At 39.1% G+C, this 22,487-nt stretch overlaps 1 protein-coding gene across 1 annotated transcript in view; it reads right to left on the reverse strand.

Annotated features, from left to right (window-relative positions):
• The window catches only part of LOC150089517 (suppressor APC domain-containing protein 2-like), a 260,545-nt gene that overhangs the window by 125,206 nt on the left and 112,852 nt on the right, over positions 1-22,487 (reverse strand). The window contains exon 3 of the mRNA XM_090390011.1: positions 7,205-7,311. Coding sequence (XP_090246137.1) covers positions 7,205-7,311 — 107 coding nt within the window. The remainder of the gene's footprint in view (positions 1-7,204; positions 7,312-22,487) is intronic.

The following is a 22,487-nucleotide window of genomic DNA, read 5'->3' on the forward strand; positions in this document are numbered from 1 at the left end:
ACTGGTCTGTAGCCAAGTTACAAAGGCGGTTAAGGCAGGCGAAAGCAGATTACAAAAAATCTTTGGCAAAGGATGCAAAGAAAAACAGCAAAGACTTCTTTACTTATGTAAACTCTAGAAGGAAGGAGATGAACCAGATTGGTCCACTTGATATCGATGGTTCAACTGTTGATGATCCTGCTCAGGCAGCTAACAAACTAAATGAATATTTTGCATCTACATTCACATGTGCAGGGAGGTGAATGCCAGAGGTGTAGTCAACTCTGGCAGTAAGCTAGATAATCTTGTAATAACTGAGAGTAAAGTGGAAGAGAAATTGTTGAAGAAAAACAAAAGTGTTTTTCTTCAACGATTTCTCTTCCACTTTACTCTCAGTTATTCCATCCACCCCAGAAAGGCACCTGGGGTGGATGGAATCTATCCAGTTATATTAAAGGAGGCAGCAAAGGAAGTAAGCAAATCCTTAGCCATAATTATGAGAGCTTCTTTGGACTCAGGGGAGGTACCGATGGACTGGAGATGTGCAAATGTGACCCCAATCCACAAAAGAGGATCAAAGGGAGACACAGGCAATTACAGACCTGTTAGTTTAACTTCTGTTCCAGGGAAATTAATAAAGGCACTGGTTAAAAAGCATTGCAGGCTCATCTAGACAAAACTTCAGTTATAGCTCAGGCACAGCATGGGTTTGTTAAGGGGAAGTCTTGTCTGACAAATTTGATTGGATACTATGATGTAGTCACAAAGGAACTGGATGCAAATTTTGATATCATATATTTGGATCTTAGAAAGGCCTATGTATGATACTGTTGCACAAGGAAGACTGCTGCACAAATTGGAGCAGTGTGGCATTGGAGGCAAATTTCTGCTATGGATAAAGGGATGGTTGAGTGGGAGAAGACAGAGCGTGGTAATCAATGGAGATTGTTCTGCGTGGACTAATGTTATTAGTGGAGTCCCTCAGGGATCAGTGTTGGGTCCATTGTTGTTTCTGTATTTATAAATGATATTGATGATGGTACAGTCACTTAATGTCCAAGGTTGCAGATGATACGAAGGTTGGCAGGGTTGTTAAGGACACTAATGACAGTGTGCTGCTGCAACAGGATCTAGAAAAGTTGAGCAGATGGGCTGAGAGGTGGCAAATGAAGTTTATCATTGACAAATGTAAAGTACTACATATGATTTCCATATATAGTACATACATCCAAGTGTAACGTATCAACTCTGAGGCACCACACTGACAGTGGTAGAGAATGAAAAGGACCTGGGGCTAATTGTGCAGGAAGATATGAAGTTTTCTGAGAGTGCGGATGGTCTGCAAGTGTAGCTCATGGTGTCTTGTCAATGATATACAGGAATTTTTTTAGCAAGAATAAGGAGGTGATTATCCCCTTTTATAAGGCAATGGTCAGGCCACACCTTGAGTACTGTATACAGGTCTGGAGACCTCATTTTAAGAAGGATGTAGAGCTGTTGGAAGGAGTACAGAGAAGGACAACAAGATTAGTGAATGGAACAAAGGGTTGCTCTTTCGAAGAAGGCTTAAGTTTTGCAAATTACAGTGTCTGGAAACTAGGCACCTGCGAGGTGATCTGATTGAGGTGTATAAAGCCTTGAATGGTTTGAGCATGCTCAATGCAGATGGGATTTTTCATCTTGCTCAGAATAATTGCCTGAGAGAGAATAAATTCAAATTGAGGAAAGGCGGTTGTAGGACAGATGTGTGGAAGTTTGCCTTTAGCTAGCAGGTGGTTGATTGCTGGAACAAACTTCCATCTGTCATTGTAGAAGTTGATAGTTTAAATATATTCAAGGCAGAACTTGACAAACATTTGGAGCGAGTGGATTGGTGAAATAAGGGTTTTTTTTTTTTTTTTTTTGGCTGATGCTATATAAGCTTGCTTTCTTGCATCATGTGCCTTTGCTGATGGTAAAGAAAGTGGAAAAGAAATTGTTGAATTCAAACATAATAAAGGCACCTAGTGTGGATGAGATCCAATAATATTAAGGGAAGTAGTAAAGGAAATAAGCAAAGTCTTAGCCATAATTATGAGAGCATCCTTGGTTTCATGGGAGCTTTCCTCTAGACTGGAGATGTGCAAATGTATCCCTAATTCACAAAGGGCAATTGCAGGGTGACATGAGTAATTATAGACCTGTTAGTTTAACTTCAGTTCCAGGGAAAATAATGGATTTACTGGTTAAAGAAGTAATGCAGGATAATCTAGGTAAGACTGCAATTATAATTCAGACAGAACATGGATTTTTTAGGGGTAAATCTTGTCTGACCAATTTGATTGGATGCTACAATGTGGTCAAAAAGAAACTGGATGCAAAAAATAATTTTGATATCATATACTTGGATTTCAGGAAAGCTCTTGACACTGATGCACATAAAAAACTGCTGAACAAATTGGAGCAGTTTGGCATTAAGGGCAAGTTGGTGCTACGAATAAAGGGATGGTGAGTGGGTGAAGTGAGAGAGGCTTAGAGGGAAACAGGCATTCTGTGTGTTATCGGACACTCAGTCTAAAACACTGATGGAAACAATATCTTTCTATTTCAGAATATTTATGAGAAGTCTGGTTGGCCTGTTTGCCTAAAATCCACTCGTGCACACCTTCTCGATAGGAAGCCTTGTTACGTCACTTAGGTGGCAATGAACATGTAGAGTGGTTCTCTTCAAGATGCCTGGTCAGTGTGAAGAGGAAAAGGTGTCTTGAAGAGAACCACTCTACAGGCGTCTTGAAGAGAACCACGTGTAGAGTGGTTCTCTTCAAGGTGCCTGGTCAGCGTGAAGAGGAAAAGAGCAAACCCTCCAGCACACGACAGCATATGACCCTCAGTCCCCAGCAGCTTTCACTCCCCCTCTTATGGCAGTGAGAGGATCAGAGTGGAAGTAGAGAGTGCTAAGAATCTCTGGGTACAACCAGACTGCCATGCACAGAAACTGAACTTGGCCTTACAACATACGATCGCTCATTGGTGAAGACAGGATATTAGAGCTGGAAAAGGAATTAGAAAATGTGAATTGGAATATCATCGGTTTGGCTGAAACAAGAAAAAGAAATGAATCAATTATAAGTTTATCAAGTGGAAATCTGCTGTACATCAATGGAAACAGTGAAAGGAGTGAATGTGGAGTTGGCTTTCTGGTCCATAAAGATATAAAAAACAATATTTCGTAATTCAAAAGTACATCACCAACGGTGTCAAGACTACTACTCAGGATTTCTAAGAGGTACATGCTAAAGGTTTTAATGATTTATGCACCAATATCAAGTCATGATGATAAAGAGGTTGAAGAAATGTACACAGAAATTGAGTCTTCTAGACGAGCAGGAAACCCACTACACTATCATTATGGGGGACTTTAATGCTAAGGTTGGAAAGAGACAAAACAGTGCACAAAGTGGAACTATAGGAAATTTTGGAATTGGTGAAAGAAATGAAAGACTTGTGGAATTTGCAGAATCTTGAGGATTGTCAGTAATGAACACTTTTTTCATTATGTGGCCATGGAAGAGCCCAAACGGATTAACAACTAATGAAATTGACTTCATCCTTACTAACAGAAGATATACCATGAATGATGTTACCCTCCTGAACAATGTGAATGTTGGAAGTGATCACAGAATGGTAAGATGCACAGTTGATATAGATGTAAGAAATAAATGGAAAAAACTGACTCGAGTAAATAATACGAAGGTCTTTCAGATAACAGAAGTGAAGAAAAATCAGTATGTACTGGAACTTAAGAACAAGTTTGAGCTTCTGCAGACTGCTCAGGACCAAGATATCGACGAGGAATATTACAACTTTCTGAAAGTGATAAAGCCCAAGAAACTTATAGGTAAAAAGAAATCCAAAGAAGAAAAAATTAGTCAAGAAACACTTGTCATGATGAACTGAAGACGACAAATGAAGAGCAAGATAAACACTGACAGGGAGTAAATTGAGTATACTCAGTTATTCAAAGCCATTAGAAAGAGACTCAGAGAGGACATAAGAAGATTTAACACAAGAAATGTAGAACAAACATTAAGGGAAAACAAGGACTTAAATTAGTAGCCATGAGCAGTAATACAGAAAGACAAATGATACTGAAACTAAAGAATAGCACTGGTGTACTTATAAATAGAAGAGAAGGCATAATTCAAATAGCAGAAGACCACTACAGAGAATTATATAAGAAGCGAGGGAATGATGCCAGCAGTGGGGAAGAAGGAATGCAAATTAGTAACACATACAACATACCCGATATCCTTCCAGATGAGCTAGAACATGCATTGAAGAAAATGAAGAATCTGAAACCCCTGGGGGAAGATTAAGTTACTGTAAAGTTGTTAAAATTGGGAGGAAGAGACATGACATTGAAACTGGCAAGACTCTTCACAAAATGCATTAGAAAAGGCATGATACCTAAGGAGTGGAATAATGCAATCATCGTTTTGCTGCATAAGAAAGGAGATAAATCAGAAATTGGAAATTATAGACCAATTAACTTGTTATCCCACATTTACAAGTTGTGCACAAGGGCCATTACTAACAGATTAGAAAGAATACTTGATGAGAATCAACCGAAAGAGCAAGCTGGCTTTAGGACAAGATTTTCAACTATGGATCACCTTCACGTAATATCTCAAATAATGGAGAAAGCAAATGAATATAAAACACCATTATGCCTGGCATTTGTAGATTATGAAAAGGCATTTTACTCCATGCAGCATAAGGCAATGTTTCAGGCACTGGAAAGACAAGGCATAGATACCCCACATATTATGATTTTGAAGAAAATATATGAGAATGCTACCTCCTTTATTAGACTAGACAAAGACAGTAGGAAATTTAAAATCGAGAAAGGAGTTCAACAAGGAGACACAATATCTCCGAAGCTGTTTACTGCTGCCCTTGAGGAAGCTTTCAGAAGATTAGACTGGTCGCAGAAAGGAGTCAATGTGAATGGAGAGTACCTAAACCATTTACAATTTGCAGATGACACTGTGGTCATAAGTCACAATCCCAAAAATTAGAGGAAAATCTTAGTCAATTATGCAGAGTTAATGATGAACAAGTATGCCACAGAAAGGGATATAATGATTGAAGGAGTAGAAATTGAAAAAGATAGAGTCATATACTTATCTGGGACAAGTCATTGGCTGTGATAATGATAAATGGCTGGAAGTCAAGAGAAGAATAAATTTTGGATGGATAGCATTCAGGAAATATAGTCACATACTGAGGAGCAATATCCCAATTTGTCCGAAATGTAAAATAATGAACCAATATATACTCCCACCATGACTTATGGAAGTGAAACTTGGGCACTCACCAAAAGAATTGAAGAGAAGCTGAGAATGACACAGCGAAGAATGGAACAAATTATATTGGGAATCAGCCTGTTAGATAAGAAGAGGAACACGTGGATTAGGCAGCAAACTCAAGTAAAGGACATTCTTATCAAAATTAAAGAACTAAAATGGTCTTGGGCAGGACACATAGCTCGAAGACATGATGACAGATGGACTAAGAAAATAACAGAATAGTACCCAAGAGGTGCTAGAAGAAAACCTGGAAGACAACGACGGAGATGGACAGATGAAATTCATGAGTTTGTGGGTGGTAAATGGATGGGCATTGAACAAAACAGAAGGAACTGGAAAGTTGCTGGAGAGGCCTTCATCTTGCAGTGGATCGAAAATGGCTGCTGCTGATGAGTGGGAGAAGACAGAGAATGGCAATCAATGGATAGTGCTCTTCATGGACTAATGTTATTATTGGAGTCCCCCAGGGTTCAGTGTTGGGCCCATTGTTGTTTTATATATTTAGAAATGATATTGATGAAAGTTTATCAGGCTTGATGTCCAACTTTGCAGATGACATACAAAGGTTGGAAGGGTTTTTAATGACAGTAATGATGGTATGCTACTTCAACAGGATCTAGAAAGGTAAGGCAGATGGGCTGAGAAGCGTCAACTGAAGTCTAACATTGACAATGCAAAGTACTGCATATGGATAGCAGTAACCCCAAAGTAACATAGCAACTGTGTGGTACTACACTTAAGTGTAGTGGAAAATGAAAAAGACTTGGGGGTAATTGTGCAGTCGGATATGAAATTCTCTGAGTAATGTAGACTGGCTGCCAGGACAGCTCATAAGTGTTTTTTCAATAATATACTGGAATTTTGCTAGCAGGGATAAGAAGGGCATTATCCCACTGTATAAAGCAATGGTTTTTGCCATATATTGAGTACTGCATACAGGTCTGCAGACCTCATTTTAGGAAGGACATAGAGTTTCTGGAATGAGATTGGTGAGGGGGGGAGGAACAAAGGCGTGCTTTAACCGAAAAAGGCTCCAGTTCTGCAAATTGCAGCACCTGGAGACTAGGAGCCTGTAAAGTGATCTGACTGAGGTATTTAAGGCTTTGAATGGTTTGAGCAAACTCAATGCTGATGGATTCTTTCTCTTGCTCAGATTATGCACCTGAGATGGCATAAAATTCAAACTGAGGGGAAACAGCTGCAGAATAGATGTGCGGAAATTTGCCTTTTGCCAGTGAGTGGTTGATTACTGTAACAAACTTCTATCTGTCATTGCGGACGTTTATAGCTTGAATAAATTCAAGGAGGAACTGGACAAACTTTTGAAGCAAAGGGATTCCTGAAATCGGCTGGTTTTTTTTTTTTTTTTTTTGGGGTGATGCTATATAAGCTTGCTTTCTTGCATCATATGCCACTACTAATACTAATGCAAATTCAAATTGAGGAAGAGTGATTGCAAGATAAATGTGTGGAGGTTTCCCTTCAGTCAGCAGGTGGTAGCCAGGTGGGCAGGAGCAGCAGTGCATAGCACATGCTTCTTGATTAGACCGGGGTTCGAGCCCGTGACCACCAAATACGGAGGATGCGGAAAGGTCAGGGAATGACCACCGCATATCCCCGGAGCAATATGGCCTTAGTTGCTAATGCTCCTAAAAAAAAAAAAAAAACCCAAATTGCCGATGGTGATAGGTGAAGTGGGACGGGTTTGTTTTTTTTTTTTTTTTTGGCTGATGCTTTGTAAGCTTGCTTCCTTGTGTCATTTAAATTTCACAAGATATGTCCTTATTTTCCAAACCTTTAAACTAAGTGAAGTATTTAAAGAGTGCTTATGATAAAATAATATAAATAAATAATTATGATTAAATAAAATCACTAACCATATTGTAGTCAATGCCATTAGCTAATGTATGCCTTCTTGGCTCTCTTCTTCTGTGTAAAGCTTTTCTTGCTGCTGGACCTGTTTCGTGCCTGCTATTTATGTCTCCTATTCAGGGGAATAAAACATTTTAAAAAAAAAAATTTGGTAGGAACCTATTATGGCTAATTAAAAAATCTCAATTTGTAGGATTTGTTTTTTAATGAAAAATAAAAATTACACAATTAAATGGAATTTCATAGTAAAATAAGACTAAAAATGACTTCTGCAATGAAATGATAACAGTAATGGAAAATATTTAAAAAATACAATATAATACTAGTACAAATAGATATAATGAAAAATCAGATTGAAAAAAAAAAAAATTTTACAGAAAAAATTAGATGGAGTATCTCAAAGATGCAAAGGCATGCAAAATTTCATTATATGAAAAAGTTAACCAATGTGTGCAGCTGTTTGGAGATAAGAAAATATACAGTGGAACCTGGTTAGCATGAAATTCTGGGATTTTAATAATTTTTTTTGTGCTTTTCCACATGAAAAAATAATTTTTCATGTACAAACTGGAGAAGTGTGGCTATAGGGGCAACCTACAACCATGGATAATGAGTTGGTTGAGTGGAGAAGACAGAGAATGGTTACTGATCGGCACTGCTTTCTTTGACTAATGTTAGCATTAGCATATGGATTAGTAGAGGCATATAATGCAAGAAAGCAAGCTTATATAGATAGCATCAGCCAAAAAAAAAACCCTTCCCATTTCACACATCCATTCGCTCCAAATGTTTGTCTAGTTCTAGTTCTGCCTTGAACTTAAGTTGTCAACCTCCACTACAATAGATGGAAGTTTGTTCCAACAATCAAACACCCACACATCTATTCTACAACTGACTTTCCTCAATTTGAATTTATGTCCCCTCAGGTGAGTAATCTGGGCAAGAGGAAGAATCTCATCAGCATTGAGCTTGCTCAATCAATTCAAGGCTTTATACACATCAGTCAGATCATCTTGACCTTAAGTCTTTCTTGGTAACAGCAACCCTTTGTTCCATTCACCAATCTCATTCCCCTTCTCTGGACTCTTTTTTTTTTTTTTTTTTTTTGTAGTTGTTGGCGCATAGGCTTCTGTGGCCATAATGCACCTCCCAAGGTTTTTGCAGTACTTTGATCCAAGCCCGAGGCGGGAATCGAACCCGCGACCAGGGGGTTGCCAGGCAGGCACTTTACCCACCCGGCTAGCCCGGTCGGCTCTGGACTCGTTCCAGCAGCTCAACATCCTTCCTAAAATCAGGCCTCCAGATCTGTATGCAATACTCAAGGTGTCGCTTGACCATTGCCTTATATAAGGAGATAATCACCTCTTTATCACTACAAACAAAATTACTGTACAGCAAGCCCACATTATAACGTGGTTCGCTTTATGCTGATTTGCCATAACACTGTTCTTATATTATAACCTGTATCTGACTATAACGCTCTTTTACAGATTGCATTTTTGGCATATTTAATGAAACCATTTCAGTTGATAGAGTCGATCTTGTGCATCAGGCAACACAGCAGCAATCTTTAGGGTATAATGTGCTGATCCCACAAGACCTAGTTATTGTTGGTGCCTCTATTGTAAAGGAGATGGGAAATATATTGCACAAAAAAGGATAAGTGGAATAGGACCACAGTTTCTGACTGGGGCAAAAGTTTACGACATTGTAGAGCAGATATTATCTTTTAAGGGCAAAAAAGATGATATTGTTGTAAATGTTGGCACTTATGACATTAAGAATAGGAGATCTGTGGATTTACTTGACAAGTACAGATCAATGTTAAAAACAATCTTGAGTTAGGGCTAAATTTGAAAGCGTCTGCAATTCTGCCCTCATCGATGAATTCAGCCCTGGAGAGATTATGCCAGGTTCACGGGGTAGAATTTTTCTCAGCATGGTCTGTGCTTGTTAACAGGAGAGACTGTTTCTATAGGAATAAGATACACTTAACCAGGGTGCAAGAATATTTGTTGATGCTATCGAGGCAGTGTTAGGTGGCTCGGAAAATTACTAGGTTGGGGGGATTCACAGACTAGTAGATTAACAGTAGCCACAGGCAGAGGCAAAAGGGATTCTTGCACTGCTTCTATTGGAATGAGCAGCAGCCTGGAAAGCGAGGTGCTGAGGTTTTCAAGGACTGCTGGGAGTCATAATGGAACAAGGAAATACATGGACTGTGTTCGGGTATCTAAGAGTAAGAATAGGTGCATGTATACTTGGATGTACACCAATGCTAGGAATATAGTAAATACATTTGATGAATTTGAGGTGCTGATCAAGATATCAAAGGCAGATATTGTGGGGATATCAGAGATGTCATGTCACACAGATATAATGAATGCAGAATTGGAATTTGGGGAGTACAATATGTACAGAAGGAAAGACAGGATAGAAAGGGTGAAGGGGTCATCCTGTTAGTTAAAAAACACATAAAATCTAAGGAAGTGCAGCAAGTTGACATGGGTGCACAGTTCAGTATTGAGTCAGTTTTGAGTGACGTAAGAACTGGGAAAGCAAAATTGAGAGTAGGAGTGTGTTATAGGCATAATGACTCTGAGTACAATGACCAAACTGTACAGAGAAATAGAGTGGGCCAGTAAATCAGATTGTATTATAATAGAGGATTTTAACTTCCCATATATGGACTGGAACTTGTGGGTTGGTCACTCACATACATCTTGTGTTGGTCACACACAAGACTTTTGTGGATTTATTGGATGATTGTTTTCTACAGCAGCATTTTTGAGAGGCAACCAGAGGGAGTAATATTCTTGATCTGATTATCAGCAATGATTATTAATGCATTAAGAATCTGCAGATAAAGGAACCACTAGGTAGCACTGATCATAGTGTACTGATGTGGCATTCACTCAAAGATGTACCTACCATCAGGGGTAAAAGAGAAGGGTTTTTGCTTTCTTAGAGATGACTACAGTGGTATTAGACAGTTTTTATATTTTATACAGTGGGAACAACTGATGATGTTCCAGCAGCAAATTGTTAAAGTTAAACATAAGGAGCTGAGGAGGATGTGAACTATCCAGTTATATTAAAGGATACAGCAAAGTGAGCAGGCCCTTAAACATGATTATCAGGACATCCTTGAACTCAGGGGAGGTCCCCACGGACTGGAGATGTGCAAATGTATCCCCAATTCGCAAAGGGGGATTGAAAGGTGACACGACTAATTACAGACCTGTTAGTTTAACTTCTGTTAAGGGTTCATTCTAACTTCTGTTCAGGATCATCTAGACAAGACTGCAGTTATGGTTCAGACAAGCATGGGTTTGTTAAGGGGAAGTCTTGCCTGACCAATTTGATCAGATATTCTGATGTGGTCACAAAGGAACCGGATGCAAAAATAATTTTGATATCAAATATTTGGATTTTAGAAAAGCTTTTGATACTGTTGCACATGAAAGACTACTGTACAAGTTTGTAGATGATACAAGGGTTGGCAGGGTTGTTAATGTCAGTAAGCTACTGCAACAGAATCTAGAAAAGTTGAGCAAATGGGCCAAGAGGTGGCAACTCAAGTTTAACATTGGCAAATGAAAAGAACTGCATATGGGTCGCAGTAACCCCAGAGTAACATACCAACTGTGAGGTACTACACTCAGGGTAATGGAGAATGAAAAAGACCTGGGTGTAATTGTGCAGTCAGATATGAAGTTTTCTAATAGTGCAGACAGGCTTCAATAGTAGCTCATGGGGTCTTGTCAATGATATATATAAGAATTTTGGTACCAGGAATAAAGAGGTGATTATCCCCTTGTATAAGGGAATGGTCAGGTCACACCTTGAGTACTGCATACAGGTCTGTAAGCCTCATTTTAGGAAAGACGTAGAGCTGCTAGAATGAGCACACAGAAGGGCAAAGAGATTAGTGAATGGAATGAAGGGTTACAGTTACCAAGATAGGTTAAGTTCTGCAAATTGCAGCGCCTGGAGACTAGGCACATGAGAGGTGATCGGATTGAGGTGTATAAGGCCTTGAACGGGTTGAGCAAGCTCAATGCTGATGGGATTTTTCCTCTTGCTCAGATTCCACACCTGAGGAATACATTTAAATTGATTAAAGACAGTTGTAGAATAGATGTGCAGACATTTGCCTTCAGCTAGCAGGTGGGTGATTGCTAGAACAAACTTCCATGTGTCGTTGTGGAAGTTGACAGCTTAAATAAATTCAAGGCTAAACTAGACAAACATTCTAAAAGTAGCTTATAGACCTAGTCAAGATCCTTGATTTATTCTGAATTGAGACAGCGAGATTTTGGAAGTTAATACTTAAGTGTCCATAGATTTAACATTAGTAACTTGCCGCCATTGTTATATGATACGTTATATCCCGTTAGCTTAGTATAGTATAGTATATAATATTATCAATTAATCAGTAAAATTTATTAATCTTGTTAAACTTCATTGTCAATGAAATTGTACTTTTTAATTAAATACATATAACGACTTAGATTTTACAAACATAACATAATTAATTAATACATAACTTTATACGGAAGTTATATAACAGAATACAAGTTTAGGGTTATAATTTTGTACTGAAATTGAAATTTTATTGAAATTGAATCGAAATCATGACTCAGAAGAGAGCAGCAGAGCAAAAGGCTCAAACTAATGGGAGTGCTGTGGCCCAGGGGAGAACTGAGGGGGACAGTTCTGAATCACAGCTTTTTAAAATGCACTGCTTGTTTTATGTTTGTGGAGCAATCGGGTACGGGACATGATATTGACTGGAATTTCCCAGATATTGACTGGAATTTGTGGGTTGGTCACTCACACACTAGCAAGGCTTTTGTGGATTTATTGGATGATTGTTTTCTATAGCAGCATATTTGAGAGGCAACTAGAGGGAGTAAATACTCTTGATTTGATTATCAGTAGTGATTCTTCATGCATTAAGAATCTGCAGATAAAGGAACCACTAGGTGGCAGCGATCACAATGTGCTGAAGTGGGATTTACACAAAAAGGTAACTACCATCAGGGGTAAAGGGAAGGGTTTTTGCTTTCATAAAGGCAACTACGGTGCTCTGAGACAGTATTTAAATTCTATATGGTGGAACCAACTGATGATGTTTACCAACAGCAAATTAAAATGGGAAGCATTCAAAAATTTATTTTGGAAGCTACTAGGCTTTACATACCAACTAAGAAATATTGTTCAAGGTTTAGGCCTAAATTTATGTCAGATGAACAAATGAGACATATGGCAGAGAAGAAAAATGCATGGGATCCATAAATTAATGGGTGACATGGAAGCCTATGATAGATATAAGCTGGTCTGTAACCAATTCACAAATGAGATTAGGCAGGCAAAGGCAGATTATGAGAAATCGTTGGTAAAGGATGCAAAGAAAAACAGCAGAGAGTTCTTTACCTATGTAAACTCTAGAAGGAAAGGGATGAATCATATTGGTCCACTGGATATTCATGGTTCAACTGTTGATGTTCCTGCTCAGGTGGCTAACAAACTAAATGAATATTTTGCATCTACATTCACACATGAGGAGTTATTCAGGGAGGGGAATGCAGAGGTGAATTAAACTGTGGCAGTGAGCTAGATGATTTTGCAATAACTGAGAGGAAAGTGGAGGAGAAATTTTGAAGGTAACCATAAAAATGGCAACTGGGGTGGATGATATCTATCCAGCTAAATTAAAGGAGGCAGCAAAGGAAATAAGCAAACCCTTAGCCATAATTATGAGAGCTTCTTGGACTCAGAGGAGGTACCCATGGACTGGAGATGTGCAAATGTCACCCTAATTTACAAAGGAGGATCAAAGGGCGACACAAGTAATTATAGACCTGTTAGTTTAACAGAAGTTAGTTTAACTTCTGTTCCAGGAAAGTTAATGGAGGCACTGGTTAAAGAAGCACTGCAGGATCATATAGACAAGACTTCAATTATAGATCGGACACAGCATGGTTTTGTTAAGGGAAAGTCTTGCGTGACCAATTTGATTGGATACTATGATGTGGTCACAAAGGAACTGGATGCAGGGAATAACTTTGATATCATACATTTGGATCTTAGAAAGGCTTTTGATACTGTTGCACATGGAAGACTGTTGAACAAATTGGAGCAGTGTGGCATTGGAGGCAAATTTCATCTGTGGATAAAGCGATGGTTGAGTGGCAGTAGACAGAGAGTGGTAATCAATGGACACTGCTCGTTGTGAACTAATGTTATTAGTGGAGTCATTCAGGGTTCAGTGTTGGGTCCATTCTTGTTTTCTGTATTTATAAATGATATTGATGATGGTATATCAAGCTTAATGTCCAAGTTTGTAGACGATACGATGGTTGGCAGGGTTGTTAAGGACACTAATGACAGTACGGTGCTGCCACAGGATCTAGAAAAGTTGAGCAGATGGGCTGAGAGGTGGCAAATGAAGTTTATCATTGAGAAATGTAAAGTACAACATATGGGAAGCAGTATGCCCCAGAGTAATGTATCAACTCTGTGGTACTACGCTGACAGTTGCAGAGAACGAAAAGGACCTGGGGGTAATTGCGCAGGCAGATATGAAGTTTTCTGAGTAGTGCAGACGGTCTGCAAGAGTAGCTCATGGTGTCTTGTCAAGAATATACATGAATTTTTCTAGTAGGGATAAGGAGGTGATTATCCCCTTGTATAAGGCAATGGTAAGGCCCCATCTTGAGTACTGTATACGGGTCTGGAGGCCTCATTTTAAGAAGGATGTAGAGCAGTTGGAATGAGTACAGAGAAGGGCAACAAGATTAGTGAATGGAACAAAGGGTTGCTCTTACGAAGAAAGGCTTAAGTTTTGCAAATTACAGTGTCTGGAGACTAGGCACCTGCGAGGTGATCCAATTGAGGTGTTTTAAGCTATGAATGGTTTGAGCATGCTCAATGCTGATGAGATTCTTGCTCAGAATAATCACCTGAGAGGGCATAAATTCAAATTGAGGAAAGACTAATGTAGGATTGATGTGCGGACCTTTGCCTTTAGCCAGCGGGTAGTTGGTTGGTGGAACAGACTTCCATCCTTTGTTGTGGAAGTTGATAGCCTAAATAAATTTAAGGCTGAGCTGGACAGGTATTTGGATTGATAAGCTGGCTTTCTTGCATCATGCCTCTACTAATGCTAATGCTGACATTTGGAGTGACTGGATTGGTGAAATGGGAAGGGTTTTTTTTTTTTTTTGGCTGAATGCTATATAACCTTGCTTTCTTGCATGATATGCCTCTACTAATGCTAATGATAATGCTAACACATCATTAAGATTCAAAATTTTAGTATTGTTTCATAAATGACGGCAAAATATCTTATACCCTATCTGCCTCCAACACACAATTCTCAAATTCTTCAGGAAAATATTACCTGAATATGGAGGCCAATTTCCCCCCCCCCACTCCAATCCCCAACACTGTCCACTGTGTAGTTCAAGTCGTTCCTCATCCTCTGCTACATACCTCTCAAATTTCACACCAACTGATTTAGTCATTAAATTAAAGTAAATGTAAGTACGTTTAAATTCATCTAATATCAAATTAATTTTTGAACTGAATTTAAACTGAACACTGTTTAAAAACATTAATGATGTAGTAGTTGTGGCAAATGCAAGAAAGGAAGCTTATATTGTATATATAATAGAGTATTTTCTTATATAGTATAATATCAGGCAAAAAAAAAACACATTACACTTCATCCATCTGCACCTTTCAAGAAAATGTCCAGTTCTTCCCTGAATCCACTCAACTTATTGTCAGCTTTAGGGTAAGGCTGAGTAGGCACTGGCCTAGAGGCACCATGATTTAGGGCAGTGTTTCTCAAAGGGTGTGCCGCGTCACATTAGTGTGCCGCAAAATTTTCCAAGTGTGCCGCGAAATTTAGAAATTTCTTCTTCTATGACTACGTAGGTGTGCCGCGAATTTTTTCTTCTTTGGAAAATGTGCCACGAGAGTAAAAAGATTGAGAAACACTGATTTAGGGGGCACTAACATCCCCTAAACCTTGAACGTTTTTTGAGGAGTTTTATTTATTTTTTTTAAATTTAGTGTTATATTGCATATAAGTTACTTTTTGTAAGTAAATAAAAAGTAAACTTAATCATTCTAAAAATTGAAAATCTCGCTTTAGCAAGATGGGATGCCATCAGTCATTTTTGCCTTGAGATACCATATATATTTGAGCCGGCACTGACTCAAACCATCCACCTACACAACAACAACAGATGGAAGCGTGTTACAATGAGCAACCACTTGCTAGCTAAAGGCAAACTTCTCCACATCCATCCTGTAACCATCATCATCAGCCATTTTCAATCCACTGCAGGATGAAGGCCTCTCCAGCAACTTTCCAGTTCCTTTTGTTTTGTGCAATGGCCATCCATTTACTACCCACAAACTCATGAATTTCATCTATCCACCTCTGCCATTGTCTTCCAGGTTTTTTTCTAGCTCCTCTTAGGTACCATTCTGTTATTTTCTTAGTCCATCTGTCATCATGTCTTCGAGCTATGTGTCCTGCCCACGACCATTTTATTCTTAAGTTTTGATAAGAATGTCCTTTATTTCAGTTTGCTGCCCAATCCATGTGTTTCTCTTCTTATCTAACTGTCTGATTCCCAATATAATTTGTTCCATTCTTCACTGTGTAGTTTTCAGCTTCTCTTCCATTATTTTGGTGAGTGCCCAAGTTTCACTTGTATAAGTCATGGTGGGGAGTATACATTGGTTCATTATTTTACATTTCTGACAAATGGGGATATTGCTCCTCAGTATGTGACTATATTTCCTGAATGCTATTCATCCAAAATTTATTCTTCTCTTGACTTCCAGCCATTTATCATTATCACAGCTAATAACTTGTCCCAGAAAGTATCTGACTCCACCTGTTCAATTACTGCTCCTTCAATCATTATTTTCCTTTCTGTGTCATACTCATTCATCATTGCTTTTGTTTTAGCCATATTCATCTTTAGTCCAAAATCGTTACTAACTCTGTATAACTGATTAAGATTTTCTTATAATTCTTTGGGATCATGGCTTATGATCACAATGTCACCAGTAAATCCTAAATAGTTTAGGTACTCCCCTTTCACATTGACTCCTTTCTGTGACCAGTATAATCTACTGAAAGCTTCCTCAAGGGCAGAAGTAAACAACTTTGGAGATATTGTGTCTTCTTGTCGAATTCCTTTCTCAATTTTAAATTTGCTACTGTCTTTGTTTAATTTAATAAAGGAGGTAGCATTTTCATATATTTTCTTCAAAATCGTCATATATGGGGTATCTATGCCTTGTCTTTCCAGTGCCTGAAATATTGCCTTATGCTGTATGGAGTCAAATGCCTTTTTGTAATCCACAAATGCCAGGCGTAATGGTGTTTTATATTCATTTGCTTTCTCCATTAGCTGTGATATTATGTGAAGGTAATCCATAGTTGATAATCCTGTCCTAAAGCCAGCTTGCTCTTTCGGTTGATTCTCATCAAGTATTCTTTCATATCTGTTAGAAATGACCCTTGTGAACAACTTGTAGATGTGGAATAACAAGCTAATCGGTTTATAATTTCCAACTTCTGATTTATCTCCATTCTTATGCAGTAAAACTATGATTGCATTATTCCACACCTTAGGCATCACACCTTTTCTAATGCATTTTGTGAAGAGTCTTGCCAGTTTTTGTGTTATGTCTCTTCCTCCAATTTTAACAACTCTATAGTAACTTCATCTTCCCCCAGGGATTTCTGATTCTGCATTTTCTTAAATGCACATTCTAATCGGGAAGGATATCGAGTATGTTGTATGTGTTACTAATTTGTGATCCATCTTCCTCACTGCTGGCATCATTTCCTCATTCCTTGTATTATTCTCTATAGTAGTCTTCTGCTAACTCTTGCAACCACCCTAAATCATCAACCCGAAACTATTTCCCAGTCCCAGAAAGAAGAATGCCATCAACGTTTAGCTTAGCATTAGCATTAATAGGGGCATACGATGCAAGAAAGCAAGCTTATGCAGCATCAGCCAAAAACAAAAAAAAAAAACACTCTGATTTCACCTCTCCGTTCATTCAAAATACCTGTCCAGCTCAGCCTTAAATTCATTTAGGCTATCAACTTCCACAAAAAGATGGAAGTCTGTTCCACCAAACAACTACCCGCTGGCTAAAGTAAACTTCTTCACATCTTTCCTACGTCTGACTTTCCTCAATTTGAATTTATGGCATTCTTCCTCTTGCTCAGAATAATCACCTCTCAGGTGATTATTCGGAGCAAGAGGAAGAATGCCATCAGCATTGAGCATGCTCAAACCATTCAAGGGTTTATACACCTCTATCAGATCACCTCACCGGTGCCTAGTCTCCAGACATTGTAATGTGCAAAACTTAAGCCTTCTTCGTAAGAGCAACCCTTCGTTCCATTTATTAATCTTGTTGCCTTTCTCTGTATTCGTTCCAACAGCTCTACATCCTTCTTATAATGAGGCCTCCAGACCAGTATACAGTACTCTACCAGGGTATGTCTGCCAGGGGCAAAGGTTGATGACGTTGTAGAGCGGATATCATCTTTTAAGGGCACAAAAGGTGATATAGTTGTACACGTTGGCACTAATGATATTAAGAGTAGGAGACCGGCGGCATTACTTAACAAGTACAGATCACTGATGAAAAAAAGCCGTGAATTAGGGTTGAATTTGAAAGTGTCTGCAATTCTGCCCAGACACGATAGGAGGGAGTATATGATGAGAGCCCTGTCGATCAATTCGGCCCTGGAAAGATTTTGCAGGGCTCAAGGGGTAGAATTTTTTTCAGCCTGGTCTGTACTTGTTAACAGGAGAGACTGCTTCTACAGGGATGGGACACACTTAAATAGTAAGGGTGCAAGAATGTTTGCTGATGCTATCGAGGCAGTGTTAGGTGGGTCGGAAAACTGCTAGATTGGGGGGATATAAGGACTAATAGATTAACAGTAGCCACTGGCAGAGGAGAAAGTGATTCTTGCAATGCTTCTATTGGAATGAGCAGCAGCCTGGAAAATAAGATGCAGGATATTACAGAGACTGCTGGGAATCATGGGGGGTACAAGTAAACACATGGGTTGTGTTAGGGTGGCTAAGAGGAAGAGCAGGTGCATGTATACTTGCGTGTACACCAATGCTAGGAGTTTAGTAAATAACTTTGATGAATTTGAGCTATTGCTCAAAACATCAAAGGCAGATATTGTTGGGATTTCAGAGACATGGTGTCACACAGATATAAGGAATGCAGAACTGGAATTTGGGGAGTACAATGTCCACAAAGGATAGACAGGATAGGAAGGGAGGAGGGGTTATGCTATTAGTTAAGAAACACATAAAATCCAAGGAAGTGAAGCCCGTCGACATCACTGGACAGTGCAGTGTCGAGTCAGTTTGGTGTGACATAAGCATTGGGAGATCAAAATTGAGAGTAGGAGTGTGCTATAGGCCTAATGTCTCTGATGAGTATAATAAGAAACTGTACAGAGAAATAGAGTGAGCCAGTAAATCAGAGAATCTTATAATGGGGGATTTTATTTTCCCAGATATTGACTGGAATTTGGGGGCTGGTCACTCACACACTAGCAAGACTTTTGTGGATTTACTGGATGATTGTTTCTACATCAGCATGTTCGGGAGGCAAATAGAGGGAGTAATACTCTTGATTTGATTATCAGTAGTGATTCTTCATGCATTAAGAATCTGCAGATAAATGAACCACTAGGTGGCAGTGATCACAGTGTGATGAAGTGGGAGTTATTCAAAGAGGTAACTACCATTAGGGGTAAAGGGAAGGGGTATTTCTTTCGTAAAGGCGACTATGATGGACTGAGACAGTATTTAAATTCTATACAGTGGGATCAACTGATGATGTTACCAACAGCAAATTCAAAATGGGAAGCATTCAAAGAACTTATCTTGCAAGCTACTAGGCTTTACATACCAACTAAGAAATATTGTTCAAGGTTTAGGCCTAAATGGATGTCAGATGAACTAATGAGGCATATGGCAGAGAAGAAAAATGCATGGGATACATACAAATTAACATGTGACACAGAAGCCAATGATAGATACAAGTTGATCTGTAACCAAGTTACAAAGGAGGTTAGGCAGGCGAAGGCAGATTACGAGAGATCCTTGGCAAGGATGCGAAGAAAAACAGCAAAGAGTTCTTTACTTATGTAAACTCTAGAAGGAAGGGGATGAATCAGATTGGTCCACTTGATATCGATGGGTCAACTGTTGATGACCCTGCTCAGGTAGCTAACAAACTAAATGAATATTTTGCGTCGACTTTCACACATGAGGAGTTATTCAGTGAGGGGAATGCCAGAGGTGTATTCACGGTGTATTCAACTCTAGCAGTAAGCTAGAGAATCTTGTAATAACTGAGAGTAAAGTGGAGGAGAAACTGTTGAAGATAAACACAAGAAAGGCACCTGGGGTGGATGGGATCTATCCAGTTATATTAAAGGAGGCAGCAAAGGAAGTAAGCAAACCCTTAGCCATAATTATGAGAGCTTCCTTGGACTCAGGGGAGGTACCCATGGACTGGAGATGTGCAAATGTGACCCCAATTCACAAGGGAGGATCAAAGGCTGACACAAGTAATTATAGACCTGTGAGTTTAACTTCTGTTCCCAGAAAATTAATGGAGGCACTGGTTAAAGAAGTACTGCAGGATCATCTAGACAAGACTTCAGTTATAGCTTGGACTCAGCATGATTTTGTTAAGGGGAAGTCTTGCCTGACCAATTTGATTGGATACTATGATGCAGTCACAAAAGAACTGGATGCAGGGAATACCTTTGATATTATATACTTGGATCTTAGAAAGGCTTTTGATACTGTTGCACATGGAAGACTGCTGCACAAATTGGAGCAGTACTGCATCTGGGTAGCAGTAACCCCAGAGTAATGTACCAACTGGGTGGTACTACACTCAGGGTAGTGGAGAATGAAAAGGACCTGGGGGTAATTGTGCAGCTAGATATGAAGTTTTCTGAGCAGTGCAGACAGGTGGCAAGAATAGCTTATGATGTTTTGTCAATGATATACCTTATAGCAGAGATAAGGAGGTGATCCCCCTTCTATAAGGGCAATGGTCAGGCCACACCTTGAGTACTGTATACAGGTCTGGAGGCCTCATTTTAGGAAGAATGTAGAGCTCCTGGAACGAGTACAAAGAAGGGCAACAAGGTTAGTGAATGGACTAAAGGGTTGCTGTTACTAAGAAAGGCTTAAGTTCTGCAAATTGCAGTGTCTGGGCACTTGCAAAGTGATCTAATTCAAGTGTATAAGAAAATGAGCTGCTGGAACGAGTACAAAGAAGGGCAACAAGTTTAGTAAATGGATGAAAGGCTTAAGTTCTGCAAATTGCAATGTCTGGAGACTAGGCACCTGTGAAGTTTTTTTTTTTTTTGGTAGTTGTTGGCGCATAGGCTTCTGTGGCCATAATGCACCTCCCAAGGTTTTTGCAGTACTTTGATCCAAGCCCGAGGCGGGAATCGAACCCGCAACCTTTGGGTTGCCAGGTAGGCACTTTACCCACCCAGCTAGCCCGGTCGGCTACCTGTGAAGTGATCTAATTCAGGTGTATAAGGCCTTGAATGGTTTGAACAAGCTCAATCCCGATGGGATTTTTCCTATTGCTCAGAATACTCACCTGAGGGAACATAAATTCAAATTGAGAAAAGACAATTGTAGAATAGATGTGCGGAAATTTGCCTTTAGCCAGTAGGTGGTTGATGATGGGAACAAACTTCCATCTGTTGTAGTGGAGGTAAACAACTTAAATATGTTCAAGGAAGAACTAGATAAACATTTGGAGTGAATGGATGGGTGAAATGGGAAGAGTTTTTTATTATTATTTTTTTTCTGGTAGATGCTATATAAGCTTGCTTTCTTGCATCATATGTCTCTTCTAATGCTCCACTTTCAGGGTTGCTTTAGGAACTAACAGTATATGTAAACACATAATTAACTGATCTAATGTAAAATAGTATTGGCAGTAGAAGAGCAAAAGTGATGCAGAGGCAAGCTAATACAGCATTAGAGAAAAGAACAACATCAATTTCATTTATGCATCGTTTAGTATTAGTACTGGCAAAGGATGCAATAAAACTAGCTTATACAGCATCAGCCAAAAAAATAAAAAATAAAATAATAAAAAAAAAGATATTTCCCATTCCACCATTTTCTCTAAGAGGTTGTCCAGTTCTTCCTTGAATTTATTTAAGCTATCAACTTCCACAATGACAGATGGAAGTTTGTTCCAGCAATCAACCACTTTCTGGCTAAAGGCAAATTTTGCAACTGTCTATCCTCAATTTGAATTTATGCTTCCTCATGTGCATAATCTGAGCATGAAGATGAATCCCATGAGTATTGAGCTTGCTCAAGCCATTCAAGCATTATATACTTGAATCAGATAACTTCACATGTGCCTAGTCACTGCAATTTACAGAAATTGCTGTAATTTCTGTAAATTGCTTTAGACCTGCAATTTACAGAAATAAAGCCTTTCTTGGTACCCTTTGTTCATGTAAGGTGAACAATCTTTTGTTCCTCTCACCAATCCCAACAGCTCGACAACCTTCCAAAAATGAGGTCTGCAGACCTGTATGCAGTATTCAAGGTGTGGCCTGACCATTGCCTTATACAAAGGGATAATCACCTCCTGATCGCTGCTAGCAAAATTCCTGTATGTCATTGACAAGATGCCATCATCTGCTCTGTCTGAACTCCTCAGAATACTACTGCACAGTTGGTATGTTACTCATGTTACTCTACCCATATGCAGTACTATAAAACTTCAATTGCATTTGTCACTATAAAACTTCAATTAGAATTAGCATTAGTAGAGGCATATGATGCAAGAAAGCAAGCTTATGCAGCATCAGCCAAAAAAAAAAAACTTCCACTTCACCCCTCCGTTCGTTCGAAATACATGTCCAGCTGAGCCTTAAATTTATTTAGGTTATCAAGTTCCACAACAAGGGATGGAAGTCTGTTCCACCAACCAACTACCCACTGGCTAAAGGCAAATTTCTGCACATCTATCCTACATCTGTCTTTCCTCAATTTGAATTTATGCCATCTCAGGTGATTATTCTGAGCAAGAGGCAGAATCCCATCAGCACGGAGCATGCTCAACCCATTCAAGGCTTTATACACCTCTATCAGATCACTTCGCCGGTGCCTAGTCTCCATACACTGTAATTTGCAAAACTTAAGC

Source organism: Mastigoproctus giganteus, chromosome 2, assembly GCF_048544385.1.
Source record: "Mastigoproctus giganteus isolate SK-2022 chromosome 2, ASM4854438v1, whole genome shotgun sequence".
Lineage (NCBI taxonomy): Eukaryota > Metazoa > Arthropoda > Arachnida > Uropygi > Thelyphonidae > Mastigoproctus > Mastigoproctus giganteus.